Raw genomic sequence first — 17,938 nt, forward strand, 5'->3', positions numbered from 1 at the left:
AAAAAAATACATTGATTTAAATGGTGTAAAACAGGTTTTGCTTGGAAAGCCAATATGCGAGGGGGAGGAGTAGTTTACACCTTAGATTATGAATGTCCCACCCACTCTGTATAATGAGCCATTCACTCAGGTGTGAAACTGACTGAGCCACAATGCAAGGACAAAAGATGTATTTAGAAGAAGACTTATATTGACCATTTAAGATTTCGCTTACATCTCTCTTGTAAATATGTTTTGCTATTTTATTCAAAATGTTACAATTACAACAATAATTACAATTTCAACAATATTTCAAGTGTACTCTTTCTTTGTAAAAAAAAAAAAAAAAAGATTATAGGCCTACATTTTATCATATGTATTCATTAGTTTGAATATAGCCAACATTGGAACATCTAACATCTTAGTCTATGAATTTATTTTTGACAAAAATAGTATTTTTTTTGCAGTTTAATACGTTACTTATACAAATACATTTTATTTCAACATATACTAGTCGATTTTTACTCATCTCAGTAGGCTATAGCAAAGCAGTTTATTCTTTCACACACAGACGCGCGATTCATATTTAGGCTAAACAGTCTTTACAAATATGTCCCCTTCATTCATCTCACAGAAAGGCGAGTCATATTATAGAAATGCGATTCATCTTTTTGCGGTTTACATAGGCCTACACTAACGTTATTCCATAACGTTATTCCACACGTGAGAAAAGAAAACAGCCTACCTCACTCCTCAGCGGAATCTGCTCCTCATTTCAGGAGATATTGCTCCTCATCAGCACTGTTCTGAGGAATATTTTCTCCATAAGGTAGGCTATAATGTCTCACTCGCGAGGAGTTGCGACGCGCTTTGTTTACAGCTGATGTGGGCGTTTCACAGCTCTGAAATAGTTCTCAGAATTTGCGTTTGAATAGCACGCGCTCTCCGGGGAGTGGTCACATTACTGTGAATGAGCTCCTAATGAGCTCGACAGGAGTCGCTCTCTTTTTATACAGATTACAGAAGCTGAGAATATTTGTTTTTTATATAAATGACTTCATTTAAAAGAAGCGATCTCAAGCTTTATGCCCGTGGGTTTGTTTGCCTGTTTGACTGAATTTTCGTGGAGTTATAGATCATTTTCGAACGCGTTTCAAATGGGAGTTTACTGACAGAGAGAAGGCAGAAATCGCATCATGTTAATTTTTCTTTATTTGTCAAAAAGCAAAACACTTTATTTTTATTGTGAGTATACAGAAAAAAAATAGAAACTGAACAGGATCGATTGATGTATTACACGAAAATGAAAGATCAAAATTAACAGAGCATTTAGTGTTTATTTTGATTGCTAAAAAAAAAAAACAAGCAAAACGCACGGGCGCGTTTGTGGTCCCCAGAGGGTTAACCAGGACTAAGAGAACAGAGCACATTACTCCAGTTCTTAAAACTTTGCATTTGCTTCCAGTCAGTTACAGAATAGATTTCAAAGTGGTGCTTTTAGTTTATAAATCGCTGAATGGTTTAGGACCTGAGTATATTTCTAAAATGTTTGAAGAATATAAACCGAACAGGGCTCTTAGATCTATGAACACAGGTCAGCTAGTTGAGCCCAGAGTCCGAACTAAACATGGAGAAGCTGCGTTTAGCACTTATGCTCTACACAACTGGAATAAACTACCAGAAGATCTTAGACGTGCCCCAAACGTATCAATTTTTAATCTAGGTTAAAAACATTTATTTTTTCACATGCTTATGACTGAGAACTTATACTTAATCACACTGTTCAACCTTACAGCTTCCTATGTTTTTATTTTATTTTTATATGTATTCTTTTGTATCTTGTATTATTATAAATGTTATTATTTATTTTTTGTAAAGCACATTGAATTGTGTCAATGTATGAATTGTGCTATATAAATAAATTTGCTTGCTTGCTTTCTAGAATTGAGAAAGAGATTGCTAGCCTACTCGTGAGTAACATTGTTTCATAAAATCGCCATTTGGCATGTGGTGTAAATTTTGAACCCTGGCTGAGATGTTCATGGTGTCCCGTACACAGCCACTAGATGGTGCTACTAGCCTTCAGTACTATCGGAAGCAAACCAAGCATGAAATGGATGTATTTGAAAAAGCAACATTTTAAAGTTTTAGTATTTTAATCTTCATACAGTCCACTACTGTCCCTCCACCACCAACAATATTTTTCTCAGACTTATGCCATCCACATGGGTCATACTTCTCAACTCTGAAAATATGGACATCTGTATAAATATGGAAACAATCCCATTCCTGTAAATGTTGTTTTTGTCTCTTGTTCTTGCATTCTGTGACAAAATCATTTATTGTGATAGCATTTCATTAATTATTTTACAAACATTTACCTCAGTATCTTCAGCTGACAGTTTGGACTCTTCAGTCCATCAGAAAGAAGCTTCACTCCAGAATCCTGCAGGTCATTGTTACTCAGGTCCAGCTCTCTCAGGGCGGTGTTTGAGGATTGTAGAGCTGATGATAAACTCTCACAACACTGAGCAGTGAGATTACATGTGGGAAATCTGAAGAAAAACACAATGTAATTGCATACATAATAAATTTTAGCTGCGGGATATTTAATAATTAACTTATTGTTAAAAAATAAAGTATTTTAACTCAAACCTCAGTATCTCCAGCTGACAGTCTGGACTCTTCAGTCCATCAGAAAGAAGCTTCACTCCAGAATCCTGCAGGTCATTGTTACTCAGGTCCAGCTCTCTCAGGGCGGTGTTTGAGGATTGTAGAGCTGATGATAAACTCTCACAACACTGAGCAGTGAGATTACAAGTGGGAAATCTGAAGAAAAACACAATGTAATTGCATACATAATAAATTTTAGCTGCGGGATATTTAATAATTAACTTATTGTTAAAAAATAAAGTATTTTAACTCAAACCTCAGTATCTCCAGCTGACAGTCTGGACTCTTCAGTCCATCAGAAAGAAGCTTCACTCCTGAATCATGCAGATCATTGTTACTCAGGTCCAGCTCTCTCAGTGCAGTGTTTGAGGATTGAAGAGCTGAAGACAAACTCTCACAACACTGAGCAGTGAGATTACATGTGGGAAATCTGAAGAAGAAAAACACAATGTAATTGCATACAGAATAAATCTTAGCAGTGGGATATTTAATAATTAACTCGTTGCTATAAAATAAATTATTTTAACTCAAACCTCAGTATCTCCAGGTGACAGTTTGGACTCTTCAGTCCATCAGAAAGAAGCTTCACTCCTGAATCCTGCAGGTCATTGTTACTCAGGTCCAGCTCTCTCAGAAAGGAGTTTGAGGATTGAAGAACTGAAGACAAACTCTCACAGGACTGATCAGTGAGATTACAGCTGTTTAGCCTGTGAAGAGAAGAAAACAACAATAATGCAATAGTAATGCTTCTTAGGTAGTGTTTATAATAATTTGGAAAAACCTTTGGCTAAAGTGATGTAAGCAATAGGGATGCACTTATACCGATAACAGTATAGTTATCGGGCCTGATACTGCACTCGTCTACTCCACGACAGGTGTGCAGACAAAGAAACAATGACAACAGAGAGTATAATGGGAATAAAAAAGAAGGCTGTCTATTAAGTAAATATATATAATTAGTGGAATATTTAACATAATATATTAACGCATAAAGCTATGGTGCGCGGGCTGATAAGAGAAAAATGCGCAGTGGCACAGACGGCCAAGCTACAATACATTTACTAAAATGTACATACAATACATTTTAGCATTCTTAAGCATGAAAATAACTGAAGGAAATATATATTTGTTAATCTAATAAATACAGGTATCGGTACTCGGTATCGGCAAGTACCAGAAAGTATTGGAATCGAACTTGTTCTGGGAAAAGTGGTATCGGTACATCCCTAGTAAAGATAAAAAATCCAAAGTTAAAAAAAAAATATCTTTATAAAATCAGTATTTTCAGTTTCTTTAATTTATGATAAAATTAGGAATAATAAAATGGGTTAAAACTCAGGTTGCTGAGTTTTGCCTGATGCCTGACCCAACTTGCCTGATAATGGAGGTACTTTGGTATTTAATATCATCACACACATTGATTCATTTATATTTATTCTTTTTTTCCCTGAAGAGTCTTGGCCAGCAAATTACTTGTGTAAGATTAAGCCCAATTAAAATGACTAACAGTGTATATAAATGAATGTAAAGGAGACTCTCACAGTGCTCTTCTGGTGTTTTTGATCACTGGCAGCAGTCTCATCACAGCTTCATCAGATCTTCTGTATTTCTGCAGTTCAAACTTCTCTTGAGTCTCTTCAGACATCTGTAGCACAAACACCAGACCAGACCACTGAGCAGAGGAGAGATTCTGTGCTGATAGATTTCCTGAGCTCAGATTCTTCTGGATTTCCTCCACAAAATCGTCTTTCAGTTCACTCAGACAGTAGAAGAGATTGATGGTCCTCTCTACTGATACCTCCATCTCTATTGTCTGTTTGATATAGTCAACAGTGTCTTTAATGCTCTCTGCTTTGAATTCCAGTTCTGGCAGTAGTTCCTTCAGGTTACTCTGATTGGACTCCAGTGAGAGACCCAGGAGGAACCGGAGGAAAAGGTCCAGGTGTCCATTCTCGCTTTGTAAAGCCTTGTCGACTGCAGCCTTATGAAGTTTAAACAGTGGCTTTTTGGAGAGTTTCTGTGTCATTTTTTTCCAGAATGGAAGAAATGGGTTTGCTTTCTTGTCTTTGTTCATCAAGAACACATAGAGAGCAGCAAGGAATTCCTGTACGCTGAGATGAACAAAGCTGTAAACATTTATGGCTGAAACAGTTTCCTCCTGAAATATCTGAGTGCATAACCCAGAGTACACTGACCCTTCACTGACATCTAGTCCACACTTCTCAAGGTCTTCTTTGTAGAAAATCAGTTGACCTTTCTCCAGCTGTTGAAAGGCCAGTTTCCCAAGCTTCAGAATAATCTGATCAAAAGACATTGCATTGTCTTTAGGTTCGGGCTCAGCACAGTATTTTTCTTCCATCTGATGCTTCTGAGAAATTAAGAAGCTTGTGTACATCCCTGTGAGAGTTGTGGGAGTTTTGTTACTTCTCTTTTGAGCCAGTAGAGGCTGAAGAACAATAAGAGAGATCCAGCAGAAGACAGGAATGTGGCACATGATGTAAAGACTCCTGGATTTCTTGATGTGACTGATGATGTTCCCAGCAACCTCAGGACTGTTTTTGAGGAAGTATTGCTCTTTCTGCTTATCGTTAAATCCTCGCACTTCAGTGACCTGATCAATGTATCTTCGTGGTATCTGACTGGCTGCTGCTGGTCTGGATGTGATCCAGATGAGAGCAGAGGGAACCAGATGTCTCTTGATAAGACTTGTAACTATCTTACTCACTGTTGTTTTTTTGTGAACATCTGTAAATCTGCCACCCTCTTTAAAGCTCAAAGGGAAGCGACATTCATCCAGCCCATCAAAAATGAACAAGACCTTACGGTCACCTTCAGGAAGAGAAGGCAGTTCTTTAGGATCAGTGAAGAAGTGTTCGTGAAGCAGTTCCATGAGACTGCGGTTCCCTGTAATCAGGTTTAGCTCACGGAATGGCAGAGGAAAAATGAAGGTTATATCCTGATTTTCTTTTCCTTCAACCCAGTCAAGGATGAATTTATTGACAGAGACAGTTTTTCCTACTCCTGCTATCCCCATCGTCAGTACCTTTGCGTTTCGTTTAAACATGTCCTTACACTTGATTGACGTCTCCTTGGCAGTCTGTCGGTTGTGATTAGATTCAAACTGTCTCACCTCGTGCTCGTTCACTCTTCCTCCAGTCTCATTCTCCACCACATATAAATCAGTGTAGATATCATTCAGGTATTTCCGATGACCCATCTGTGAATTACCAACCAATATTTGCTTGTAGTCCTGTTTTAATATGTCTTTCAGTTTGCGACTGGTCCCTTTGTAATCAAGAGCAGCTTGACTGTCATCTGCAGTTGAACCTTTAAAAAAGAGGGGAAAGACAGCAAAGACTAAGTGATCATGTTTTTCATAAGGTCTTACTTCATAAAGGGAAACTTCACCCATTTGCATCAAGCCTTGTATCGTTAGAAACCCAGTCATATTTTTGAATGGTCGTGCATTATTCCCTCATTTTCCCCTGAGACGGGAAAAATAAGGATTTCAGTGTTGCAGTTCCTGCTTACAAAGATGCAAAAATCATTCATTTTCATTTTCGAAAGAAATACAAATGAGGAGTAATTCACTAATGAGTTCGCCAACTAACTAGACATTTTGTGTGAAATTAATTTCAAGCTCTGGTGGTAGCTAGCCTTGTAGACGGAAGAGTGATTTATCTTACGGATACCTCATATGGCACTAAAGAAGGCGGCAAGAAGGCACCAAATGTATTTTACATTTTGACTACATACATGACCCACTTTCAATAAAGATCAATGTTCCCATGGGTGAAATGCTCCTTTAATAAAACCTATTTGTAATTTGTAACCTGGTCTGCAGTTCCAATTTCAAAAATAACTACAGCACATGTGTGATCAAACTGCACTTCTTCTGTATTCAAATTAATCACACTTTGTCCTGCAATTGTGTTTACATGCTCATCTTACACTGATTATTCTGAAGTTGACAACATACAGTATATGGTGATGGAAACAACTTGACTAATGCAGACTTGAATACAGTTGGTTTCAGTTTTAAGATTTAAATAACTTTAACTTTTAAAATTAAAATTAATAACTTTAATTTTTTCAAATTCCTTCCAGAACATTTATTGAATTGGCACCATTGGGCTTAACTTCAGGTCATTCTGACGGGCATTAAACATTGACATCTAGCACACCAAACTAGACATAATACTGTAGTAGGCTTAGGTTAGGGTTATTAGGGTTAATATTCAGCAATATTATTGATCTGACTGCATTGACACCATTATATGAGAACTGAACTGAGCTGGATGATGACATCACTGTTTTCTCCAGAGTGGCTGTATAGATAAATTAACCAAATTAATACACACCCGTCACTATGGGTGGGCCATAGGGGTCCGGGCCCGCCCCCAAAAATGCTTATGCCCAAAAAAAACACCTAATGCTGTAAACATATAGAGCCCTATCAGCTGCTAGTATTATTATTTTTTTAATTATAATAACAACTTTAGTAAAAGTAAAATAAAATGTCAAGTAAAAATATAATAAATATGTAATATAGTACACATATTTAGCAAAATACTCTCTATAGCTCTATTTTTCTAGCCAACTGCTAGCCCATAGCTTGGCAAGCCAGACCTACATCAAGATGTTAGGTCTGGAAACTCACCATAGACGCGGTTTAATCCGAGGGGCGGGATAAACGGCTGTCTTTCAAATTCCCTCTGCACGCAATAGGACAGTGCTTCAACCAACCAGAGCGTTTTCCCAACAGCCGAGCTAGTTGATAATTCAACTTTTGCCATATCTGGCCGGCAAAAAACGACGAACACATCTTCCTTTTTTAAGAATGACTTAAGTGCCGTTCTTTGCTCTTTTCTCAAAGAAAAACTTAACTTCAAGTCCTCCAGAGTTGCGGCCAAAGCTGATTCGAAAGACTGTTCTCCAGCAGCCAGGCACGTGCACACATAGACATCAAAGGGGGCTTGAGCACCTGCCCTTTTTATTCCTGGAGAGAAAGTGCCCTTTTTTCTGGGGTGCTTTTTTTATTTTTAAAAATAATATATATAACTGTTTGCGCACAGCTTCCCTGTCAAACAAATATATTTATTGAAGAATAGTATATCTAAATATCAGGTCAGGAGTTCTGAGGCGCTCCCTCCCGACTGTATTGCTTCCGCTAAAGAAAATAGTACGCTCCGTCTCTACGGTTAGAATCCTGTGAGTCCATAGCAACGCTCTGTTTTTCATGTCAACGGTCTGTTAACTCCGCACAGCGGTCTGTTATCAAGAAATAACACACCGCATTCTACATTGGAATTCAACCAAGCCATGTAATAAAATAAGTTAGTAATAAAATAAGCATATATCACCACCAGGTGATATGCTTTAGTTATTTTGTTTATCCTATTTACCTGCATTGCCCAACAATTAGATGCAAATTTGCACATTTTAACTAGTTGACGCCTAATTTGCATACACATCAAGAGTCTTTCCCCCTGAAATGTAGAAATCTAAATTGGTGAATTTAGAAGACATCTACAGATGCAAACAGATGGAGGATACAGTCAAAACAATTTAGTAAATCTGAGTAATTGCATCTGGTACATTAATAAATAAAAATGAGTAGAAATAAGTTAACATTAAACATTAAAAATAACAATATTTATAAATTAACTTTTTATTTATGAGTAATTTAACTTTTTTTATTTCCTCTAAACCTTTATAAAATAGTATTCCATACAACCACAAATACATACATGACATTGGCTTTTATTGAAATTTTACTTTTTAATTTAATAATTTTAATTTATTTTGGTAAGTTTAATTCAAACAATCAAGTAAGATTTTCAGAGACATGGCCCCCAGAAGGTTGCCGCTGTAAGGGAGGAAGGAGAGACAACCAGGCAATGGAAGTAACAGATTTTATTTTGAAGTAGAAGACCTTTGTTTTGAAATAATTGTATTAAGTTGCTGTATTTTGTCAATCATTTTTGCAGTGATTTTTTCAGTAAAGTTAACAAAATAGCAGCAACAGCCCTCTTCAGTTTAGAGTGAATATTTGTGTTGATTTTAAAGTGTTATGTATTCTGATAATACCAAAATAATTCAAATGATGTAGTGCCTTGTGCAAAAATAAACAAATTATTAATAAAACACGCCCCTCTGCTTGATGCAGTTATTTAGGTTATTCTAAATATATACTTGAAATTAGTAGCATAGAAAATGTTTTCAAAACATGCACATTGTGGAATGGTTTCCTTTGCTGCTCTACTTTTTTGTTAAAAAAAAAAAAAAAAAAAAAAAAAGTAATTATGAGAAGTGCCCTTTATTTCACTTGAGCTCCTGCCCCTCAAAATGTCTGTGCACGTCCCTGCCAGCAGCCGTCGTTTTCAAGTAGCAGCAGGTAACCGTCGCAACTCTGTCGTCATATGTTAAGCCCGCCCGGCCTACTCTATACGCGACGTGATTGGCCTGACCCAATTTAGGTTTTTGCAGCTCGAAAGTCTATGGAGAGTGGCTAGACTGCCCTGGCTGCAAAATACATTTTGCTGCCGCTAGGGTGCGTCTACATTTCTAGGCTAGCTAGCCCATATTATGGTCATTAAATGGCTTTCCTGAGGTAAATGTTATGTGACATAATTGATCTCCAGCTGTTTTATTGACCTCTTAACCACGGATGAAAAACACTGATTGATCGATATCCTGTATGAGGAATATACATTTCGGTAAGTTGTACTGTATCTTTCAACAGTGTTCATGTTTATTTACTATTAGCTAGTAGAGATGATCGGTTCAAGTGCCGCTAGGGATCTGTCACGTCACATTTACAAGCGCCAAAACTGTATTTATTGTTTGAATTTCAAAATAAAATTGACAGAATTTGAGAGCTTATATATTTTTTTTATATCATAAGTAATCTGCTCTGTCTAGTCTGTCGGTGTCAGTGTCCTCTTTGCTTCGCAATTATTCTGTGCGTGAGAAAATGGATGTGTGGCTTGAGAGAGTGTGAAAGGTCTCAATCGCGTGAGTCTCACGGTGAATGCATGAGTGTTGGCAGCTCTGGCTTCTGGTGTTACATCTTATATGTTGTATAGTCAAGTCAAGTGTTTTATGGATATTCATAACATTGCTTCTATGTAATGTGGTGTAGGCTATAGGCTACCTGATAATATTGCTGTTGGTTATGTTTAACGTGATGATTACGTGCTGCGCGAATAGAGTGTATGATTATTAAAAATATAAGTACTGTAGGCTAATAATAATTGTGCCCTCCCATGCATTTCAGATGCCCCCCTTATGGCTGAGGTCTGGCGATGATTAATAAATTTTTAGAACAAAAATAAAACATCACTGAACTTACTTAAGCTGGACATTTTCCTGTTATCACTGTAAAGCTGCTTTGAAACAATCTGTGTTGGAAAGCGCTATAAAAATAAAGTTGAATTGACTTGACATTGAAATGAGCCTTTGCATGTGCAAGTTGCTTGCAGAAGTTTTAATTAAGGGTTTTAATTAAGACCATTGTAAACCTATTAACCATTTGTAAAATCAGACAGTAATATTCTAGTAAATGTACTTGTATAATATCTGCTACTGTTCTTCTTGGCCCTGTAATTGATGCTTGCTGTTACAGATGTGGCCATTAAGAATGCGCATCACAGGGAAGATCCGGCCCGTAGTGAAGTTCTCTGGCACATGACGTACATTACCAGTAGGGGGCAGTCCTGTTTCTTTCTCAGTTATAGCATGTACTGAAGCCAATAATATCCAACGGATGTGTGTTAACACTTTCTCAGGTGTGTATTGACAGCAAGCGACAGAGCAAAGGATTGGATTGTATATTGTTTATGTACAGCTCAAATAGGAACAAAATATTAATGATTCAGATATTAATGGTTTTTACATGCTTGTCATAGGCGTTTGAACATTACTGTTATGCTTATATTAAGTTATTAAGTTAATGTGATTATTTAAAATTAAGTCTGGTGAACACTACTAAGAACATAAAAAAGTGTTACAATAACTTTTTTAGTGAACTTATAAGTGCAAATATCCCATCCCATTTTAGCAACCTTAATTAACATAAAATTATATTGCATTTTAATGTCTGTCTTTGCCACAGACATGACCTGTTCAGACATGTACAGGTCATACATATAGACATTACACTTTAGTTTTTAGCTTGGCCTTCTACATTCCAGTGTGTCCACCCTGATTCTTCACCACAACTGGAAGAACTTTATACAGCTTATTTATGTATATGTTGCATAATATTTTATGTATTTGTTGCAAATACTGAAACCTGCACTGAAAAAAACTATAAGTCAAATTTACTTAATTTGTCTTTAGCAAGTTTTTGCACAAATATTTTTTAAGTAAATTTCATATGCATATTTTTAAAATAAATTTCACATATGGAATTAAGCAAACTCTACTTAACTAAATTAAGTGAAAGTAACAAAGAAAATAAGTAATTTTAACTTGGCTAGTAAAAGGTTGAGCAATATCTATTTAGTTGAAGTTTCCTTTGCAATACATTTCACTCAAAATATAAAACTTTTGATTAAACCACACGTTTAAAGTGTATGCTTTACTTAGAAACATCTAAGAAATTAATACAGTCGATAATGTGTGAGACACCATTTCTACATATCAGAAGTTACACATGATGTAAATGCAGAGACCTCAAAACTTGGTAGACAATACACAATGATGACAACATTTGATGGATCGTTTTTGTGTTTGACTGTGTCATTTTGAGTAGAAAAAGAAGTCCAAATGTCACAAAATGGCAATTTACTAATCCTAACAACAAAAGCAATGATAAACCCGTGTAAATACAGCTGGAAAAAAGTGAAAAATCAACCTCTTTCATTATTCAAGGCCCAGTGCATGATGGGAACACCAGTATCAGAAAAGTTGAGTTGAGATTTTATAACGTTGATATTTACGCTTTCATTTCTACATGCTTGAACAATTACATCGTTTTTTTCTGTAGTATTTGCTTCACCACAAAATCATTTTTATCAGTGTGAGTATTAGATATTTTTAATGATGTATATTTTGTCAAGGTGCGAAAGAGTCTGCCAACAGACTTTCTCAGAATGGCATTTCCTATGCAAACGTTGTTTCTGGAACAAAACAACAGAACAGGAAGTCACCCAGCCTTCATGAGATGACGCAAGCAGAGATGCTTGAGCTTGTGCGGAAGATCAGTATCAATGACTGTTAGAAGCTATGCCGTTAGAATTGCTTTTTAGAGCTATGCTGTAATAAGTGTGTGGAAAACAATTTTAAAAACAGAACCTGAGTTCAGCTGAACTCAAGACTATATAAGACGGGAACAAAGGAAGATTTATTGCTCTTCCTTGCCTTAGAAAATCTAGTATGCCAGCTCTTACTAGATGCAAGAAGCATGCTAGCTTTAGCTATTTTTTACATCTGTTAGTTAGTACTCATTTATGATCTGTAACAAGTATTCTTTTCATTTGATTAGTTTAATAAAGTTTGTTATAACTTTTACTATAATCATCTGACTGGACCTTGGATCATTTGAGTACACTTTCTTCTGCCTGGAACAGGAAATCCTTTGTGAAGGAGAAGCATGAGGGGTGAGCATTTCTTTTTGTCAAAAGAATAATTACCATGTGTTTTGATTTGATCATATAGCCTAGCCAAAGAGGCAGCATGTAGCAAGGTTGTTATTATTGCAAAGAAGGTTTAAGAAGTACCACAAAAGACTGACTTAAAACACAATTAATACAGCTATTATTTTATAATGGAATATTAACTTGTATAGACTGATCGTCTAACTTCTTGATGGCACGACTAGAGGATAGGCTCTCTAGTTACCGCGTGATTATCTCTATAAACCTTAACCAGAGTTCTTAGTATAATTGGGAAAGGTATTAATCGTGATCCATTGCAAAGGTAATAACATTAAATCTATAGCCTGACTTCGTCATACTCAGATTCTAGTCAGAATGTGAGTCTGATTGGTCTGAGATTATGACGCGTGTTTCAACCGAACCAGGAAAGAAAATGCCTCTGCACTCATTTGGATAAACCTACAACCAATCAGAGCAACGGAGTAAGTGACGTATGTTTTTCATTCATGTTTCCGATCGGCAAATGCCTTGATCGCAGTCGATATCTTCTATAACAGACGTAATAACATTAAATCTAACAAACTATGAACTAATTTAAACAAAGAACAATTCAGTGCGCTGTCGTCCTCGAGAGATTAACAGAAGAAGGGGCTAGTTTTTGTTTGATGTGTGCAAAAGTCAACCTTTTCTCACCTTTCATTCACAAGGCATTCAGTGTAGTTTAAGATTAACCGGTTTAGCAAGTTTTCTCAACCCAGAATTTGGGGGGTTGCTGCATTTGCAATTGAAATTTTCACGAATGTGAGGCTCAGCTGTAACTTTTATGTGTTACCTAGTATATTCATTGTTATCATATTACTAGTGCTGGGCAACGATTAAATTTTTTAATCACGATTAATCGCATGATTTTCTTGCGGTTAATCGCAATTAATCGCATTGTTACGCGCAAAATTGAATAATGAATTTTAAAGTAGTGTATTGCACACTTTTGATCTAAATGTACTATACACAAAAGTGCAATAACGTGGTTTGCAAAAACTTTAAACAAATAGCCTAATGTGCTTTTTACCAGCAGTATTCCCTTTACACAGTAGCAATAAAATATTTCTTGTAAATCTCAACTTAAACATTAATGTAATCAAATCAAATATTAAACCAAAGCTGTTTGCCACTGCCAGGGCATTACCTTTTATCTAGCTTGTTAAAACAAGTTACCATCAGAGTCCTGTTTTCTTGGGTTTTCTGACCAGGTATCAACAAGTATCTTTCATCAGGCAGCAGCAGAAACAGTCTGTGTTCAGTAAGTGTTCAGTGAGGCGAGGTGGTCGAGCACAAGGTGTAGCGACAGGCGGGTGCATTCCTGTGAAACTGTCGCGGTTGTTTGCACACGCCCGCCTGCTGGCGAAGTTGGATTGTCTTGACCTTTTTGTACACGATGCGCAGCACAAATCATTGGAAGAGAGACTGATCCTCACTGTTTGTGAGTTTCCAGAATCGAAATAGTTATCAGGACATCATCAACAGGAGGGAATTCACATGGCAGAGCATCCCCGTTAAACTAAACACAGGCCTATCAGGTAAAGTTACGTATAATTTTAATTTAAGTTAAAAATGCTGAAGCCGTTGCCATGGTTACTATCCATAGAGCGCCTGCCGTTCACTCACGGAGAGCTGTCTCCCTTTCTGTTCACCTGAGAGAACCTGCCAGAGCCTCCCTCCACTGCTTGTTTGGGAGGGTTATTTGCTGGCTGACCAACATCCCACCCCTCCTGTGACCCATGGTTTGACTGTAGGCTGACTGACTGTGTTAACGTGCGATAAAAAAATTGTCGCCGGCAATTAATAAATGCGTTAACGCGATAATAACGCATTAACGTGCCCAGCCCTACATATAATATTATTATACTATTCATCAACATATAGAAATAGAAATAATACAATGAACAAAGTGTTAAAGATAAGTCTCAGGCTGATCTCAAGGCATTCGTGCCAGTCACAAAATGTATAGTTTATTGATTCGTGTTCACAGACACAACATTTTTCCTTTTTTTCGTGTCACTCAGAACGACTTATTAATGTATTTTCTTCTTTCATCTACTAAGCGCCCATTAAGTCAATTCATAGTTTTAAGTCATGTGACCTGTGTGGTGGCCTGAAGGGCAAAACAATGGGCCGAATGGCGGCTTGGTTATCAGCATGATGAATAAATGATATTAAATGATAAATGAGAGCAGAGAATGTGACCAATCTAGCGCTAGTTTAAGCACTCTCACCAACACTCCTGTTAAAATCACGGAAGCTGACAACACTGTGACATGAATCTCTTACATCGAATCTGCACTTTGTTTTCGAATCTGACGGTTGTTGTTTATGACGGGAGAATTTGCGGGTTTCAGTCAGACTTCAGACAGAGAGCGCGCACTGAACAAAACTCTTCGTTTCAGCGATGACTAATCTGAATGCCTCTGATTGGCCGATCACATTAAACAGAAACAGATGATTGGTTAAATTGCTCAACGCTGCAAAATGAAATCTGACGGGATTCTGCCGTCAGATGGATCGAATAAACATTACATATTTGTAGTTTGTTTAACCAATATTTTATACTTTCTTGTTTTATTTATTTTTCCAAACTTTTCCAGGCCTGGAAATTGCTTTTTTTAATTCCATGACTTTTCCAAGTTTTTCCATGTACGAACTCTGAATTTAAGACATGTCATATTATTATTATGAACATAATTTTAAAGGGGTGGTAAAATGCCCTTTTCACAAGATGTAAAATATATCTCTGATGTCCCCAGAGTGTGTGTGTGAAGTTTTAGCACAAAATGCCCCACAGATATTTTTATATAGCATGTTAAAGTTGTCACTTTTTGAGGGTTTGCAAAAACGCACTGTTTTGTGCCTGGCCCTTTAAATGCAAATGAGCTGCTGCAGAGGGCGGGGTTTCAAGAGCTTGTGTGTGTTAGCAGCAACGATTACGCAGACACACTAAAATGACAGAAACTGTTCTGCCTTTAATGTTAAAACAGAGTCAGACAAAAATGGAGAGACTCAAGAAGAAGTGACAACATGTAGAATGCAACAGGACGTCTCTGAATGGTTAGTTGATGAATTTATGTTGCTGAAGTGGAGTTAACTATCTTCAATTTGCATATTCTGTCATGGTAATCTATAAATCTCTCGTATAGGAACTGTTGTGAGATGCACACAGAGTGACTTTCTATTGCATGTGAAAAGATGGATGCTAAAGTTTGAGCTGACTCACAAATATACTCTTATACAACAACTTTTCCTCTTCTCAGCATGGACGGCGTGTTCCCGGGGGAGGGGTTTATGTAAATTTTAGGGTTAGTGATGTCACTAACCTGGGAGGAATGTCGTGTAGTCTCTACCAGCCGTTTGTTGTAGTCCTTTTCTTTAAAAGCAAATATCTCCCTTTGCTTTGAACTTTGAGCATTGTAACTTTGCAGATGTTGTTTATGATCGAACAGCAACATTACACACTAACTAAAGTTAGAAAAGTGAAATCATAATCCACCACCCCTTTAAAGTGCATTTACCAAAATTCATCATGAAAGATCTATTGTAAAATACATGACTGATGTTTGCTTCAGCATTAGATACTGATATATTTTTAGGCTAACTTATTGTTGTACTTCGTCTTTTTACACGGACACGCAGACATCTTTAAATTTGATCAACAACAGCACTGTGAGTGTGTTTACAAAGCAAGCACATCAAATAATGATCTGCTTTGCACTCATTATGTACGGGACATGAGAATGTCTTTTATTTATTCCACGAGTTTTGACGCGTATCTTCTTGTCTTGTATTCACACTCGAAATCCATATAGTTCCTTTTCACTGTTTATTCTTCCAAGTCAATAAAGAATCTAATTTCTTACATACAGCATAATCCTCTTGCGCAGCGATTTCTTCTCAACAACTTATTTGTAGAGATACTATACTTGAGACAATTTATGCTATATTATAATAATCGGTCAAAAGCTTTGTGTTCTCTCACTGTGTGTCTGCACTTATTGCATGCGCGTCAAACTTTTTGGCTTATACGATTTTATTTAGCCTACATTGTATTGTGGTTTTCTTACAATGACAACATTACATGCAGTTAATAATTTATTAGACACTGATAATTATGTTAATTATATATTTTAATAAAAATGTAATGTACTGTAATAATCTATAAGCATATTTAACAATCGATTGAAGACAAATAATTGCAAAGTTTTTATGAGCAATTTGGTCTGGCTTATAGATACAGTATGTTGTTCCATGCGCCATCTGGTGGATATACTGTGAAGCACAACACATTTATTCAAATAAAAAAATAAAAACGTGCTGACAGGATTCAGCGGCATTCCACGGGACAAATTGCGGCATGTCATGGGAAAAACGTGCATTCTTAATGGCCACATCTGTATATTTTTGTTTCTATGTACAGTCAGAGTGAATTAAACATTACCTTGCTTGTGTTTGTTCTCCAGCTGCTCAGCCAGATTATTCTGGTTTATCTTCTTCAGGATCTCCACCGTGATCTTCACAGCTTTTTCTGGTCTGAAACACTCCACCATCTTATCCACAGTTTTCAACCTATCTGCTTTCTCCATTTCCGATTTTGATATACGCTCATGATCATTCTCTAAGCACCACTGGAACTCCTTTAGATCATCTTCACTCAGGTCCTTCAGTGAGTTCAGAAGCAGCTCTTTAACAGATGCCATCGTCCTTCACCGATTGAGAGCTGCAGAACAAAAAGAAAAAGATCTGAAGTAGTTTCACTCCTAACATTTGGACCTAAGCACTCAAATGTTATTTGGATTATGAAATGAAGCTGTGATCGGATCTGGGGTCTCATTTATAAAACTGTGCGTAGGAACCTTACTAAAAGTGTACGTGCGCCTGAAAGCCAAAAATGACGTACGCAAAAAAATATTCAGACTTATAAAACCGTTCGTACGCCAGAACCTGCGCAGAATTCACTTTATAAATCCCAGTCAGCAGAAGATTGTGCGCACATGCGTCTCCACCCCGAAATAACCATATATGGAGCTTACAACGCCTAGTTTTACTATGCAGATCCTCATCTGCATATCATTTGCATATGATTATTCATCCACGTGATAACGTTTAACGTACAAGACACATTACATTAATAAAAATCATGTACTTGCCTCCTTGTCTTGTTTTTGAATACATGAATCAAATAGTGTAAAATACATTTCATCTTTTCCACTGGCCAAATAGTATTTTTAATTGATTTATATTTTTAATGGAAACAGATAGGCCTTGGGCATTATTTGCACGAAACTATATTCTCAGACAATCTTGTATTATCATGATAAGCAATTATCTCTGTGGTTAAAACATTAAAACACGTAAAGGACATTTGATGTTCAGGATCCTTTGCTACAGGAAAAGTGTTCAAAAACATCACATCCACAACAAATGTTTACTATTGATTGAATTTGAATATAAAAAATGTTGTAACTTCTCAGTAATGATTTCATGTTTAAGTGTTCTCCATTAATTTGAATGGCATATTTAATCTAAATGTTTATATCAGAAATAAAACATAGTTTAAATCATTATTTTATTTATTTAAACTGTTGCGTCAGTTTCACTAAACGGCCCAACGCGCTCGCTGGCGCGGACATTTAAGA

General features: G+C 36.6%; 1 protein-coding gene across 1 annotated transcript in view; it reads right to left on the reverse strand.

Annotated features, from left to right (window-relative positions):
* LOC311081450 (NACHT, LRR and PYD domains-containing protein 3-like) overlaps window positions 1–17,648 on the reverse strand; it is a gene marked incomplete at its 3' end in the record, with an annotated part of 83,939 nt that extends 66,291 nt beyond the window's left edge. Inside the window, exons 1-6 of the mRNA XM_084111987.1 lie at window positions 16,741–17,648; window positions 4,194–5,979; window positions 3,186–3,359; window positions 2,909–3,082; window positions 2,635–2,808; window positions 2,361–2,534 (exon numbers count right to left, since the gene is read on the reverse strand). Coding sequence (XP_083968113.1) covers window positions 2,361–2,534; window positions 2,635–2,808; window positions 2,909–3,082; window positions 3,186–3,359; window positions 4,194–5,979; window positions 16,741–16,999 — 2,741 coding nt within the window. The 5' untranslated portion in view covers window positions 17,000–17,648. The remainder of the gene's footprint in view (window positions 1–2,360; window positions 2,535–2,634; window positions 2,809–2,908; window positions 3,083–3,185; window positions 3,360–4,193; window positions 5,980–16,740) is intronic.
* Window positions 17,649–17,938: the final 290 nt, after the last annotated feature.

The sequence above is a fragment of the Abramis brama genome, assembly GCF_963993115.1.
Source record: "Abramis brama genome assembly, chromosome: 4".
Lineage (NCBI taxonomy): Eukaryota > Metazoa > Chordata > Actinopteri > Cypriniformes > Leuciscidae > Abramis > Abramis brama.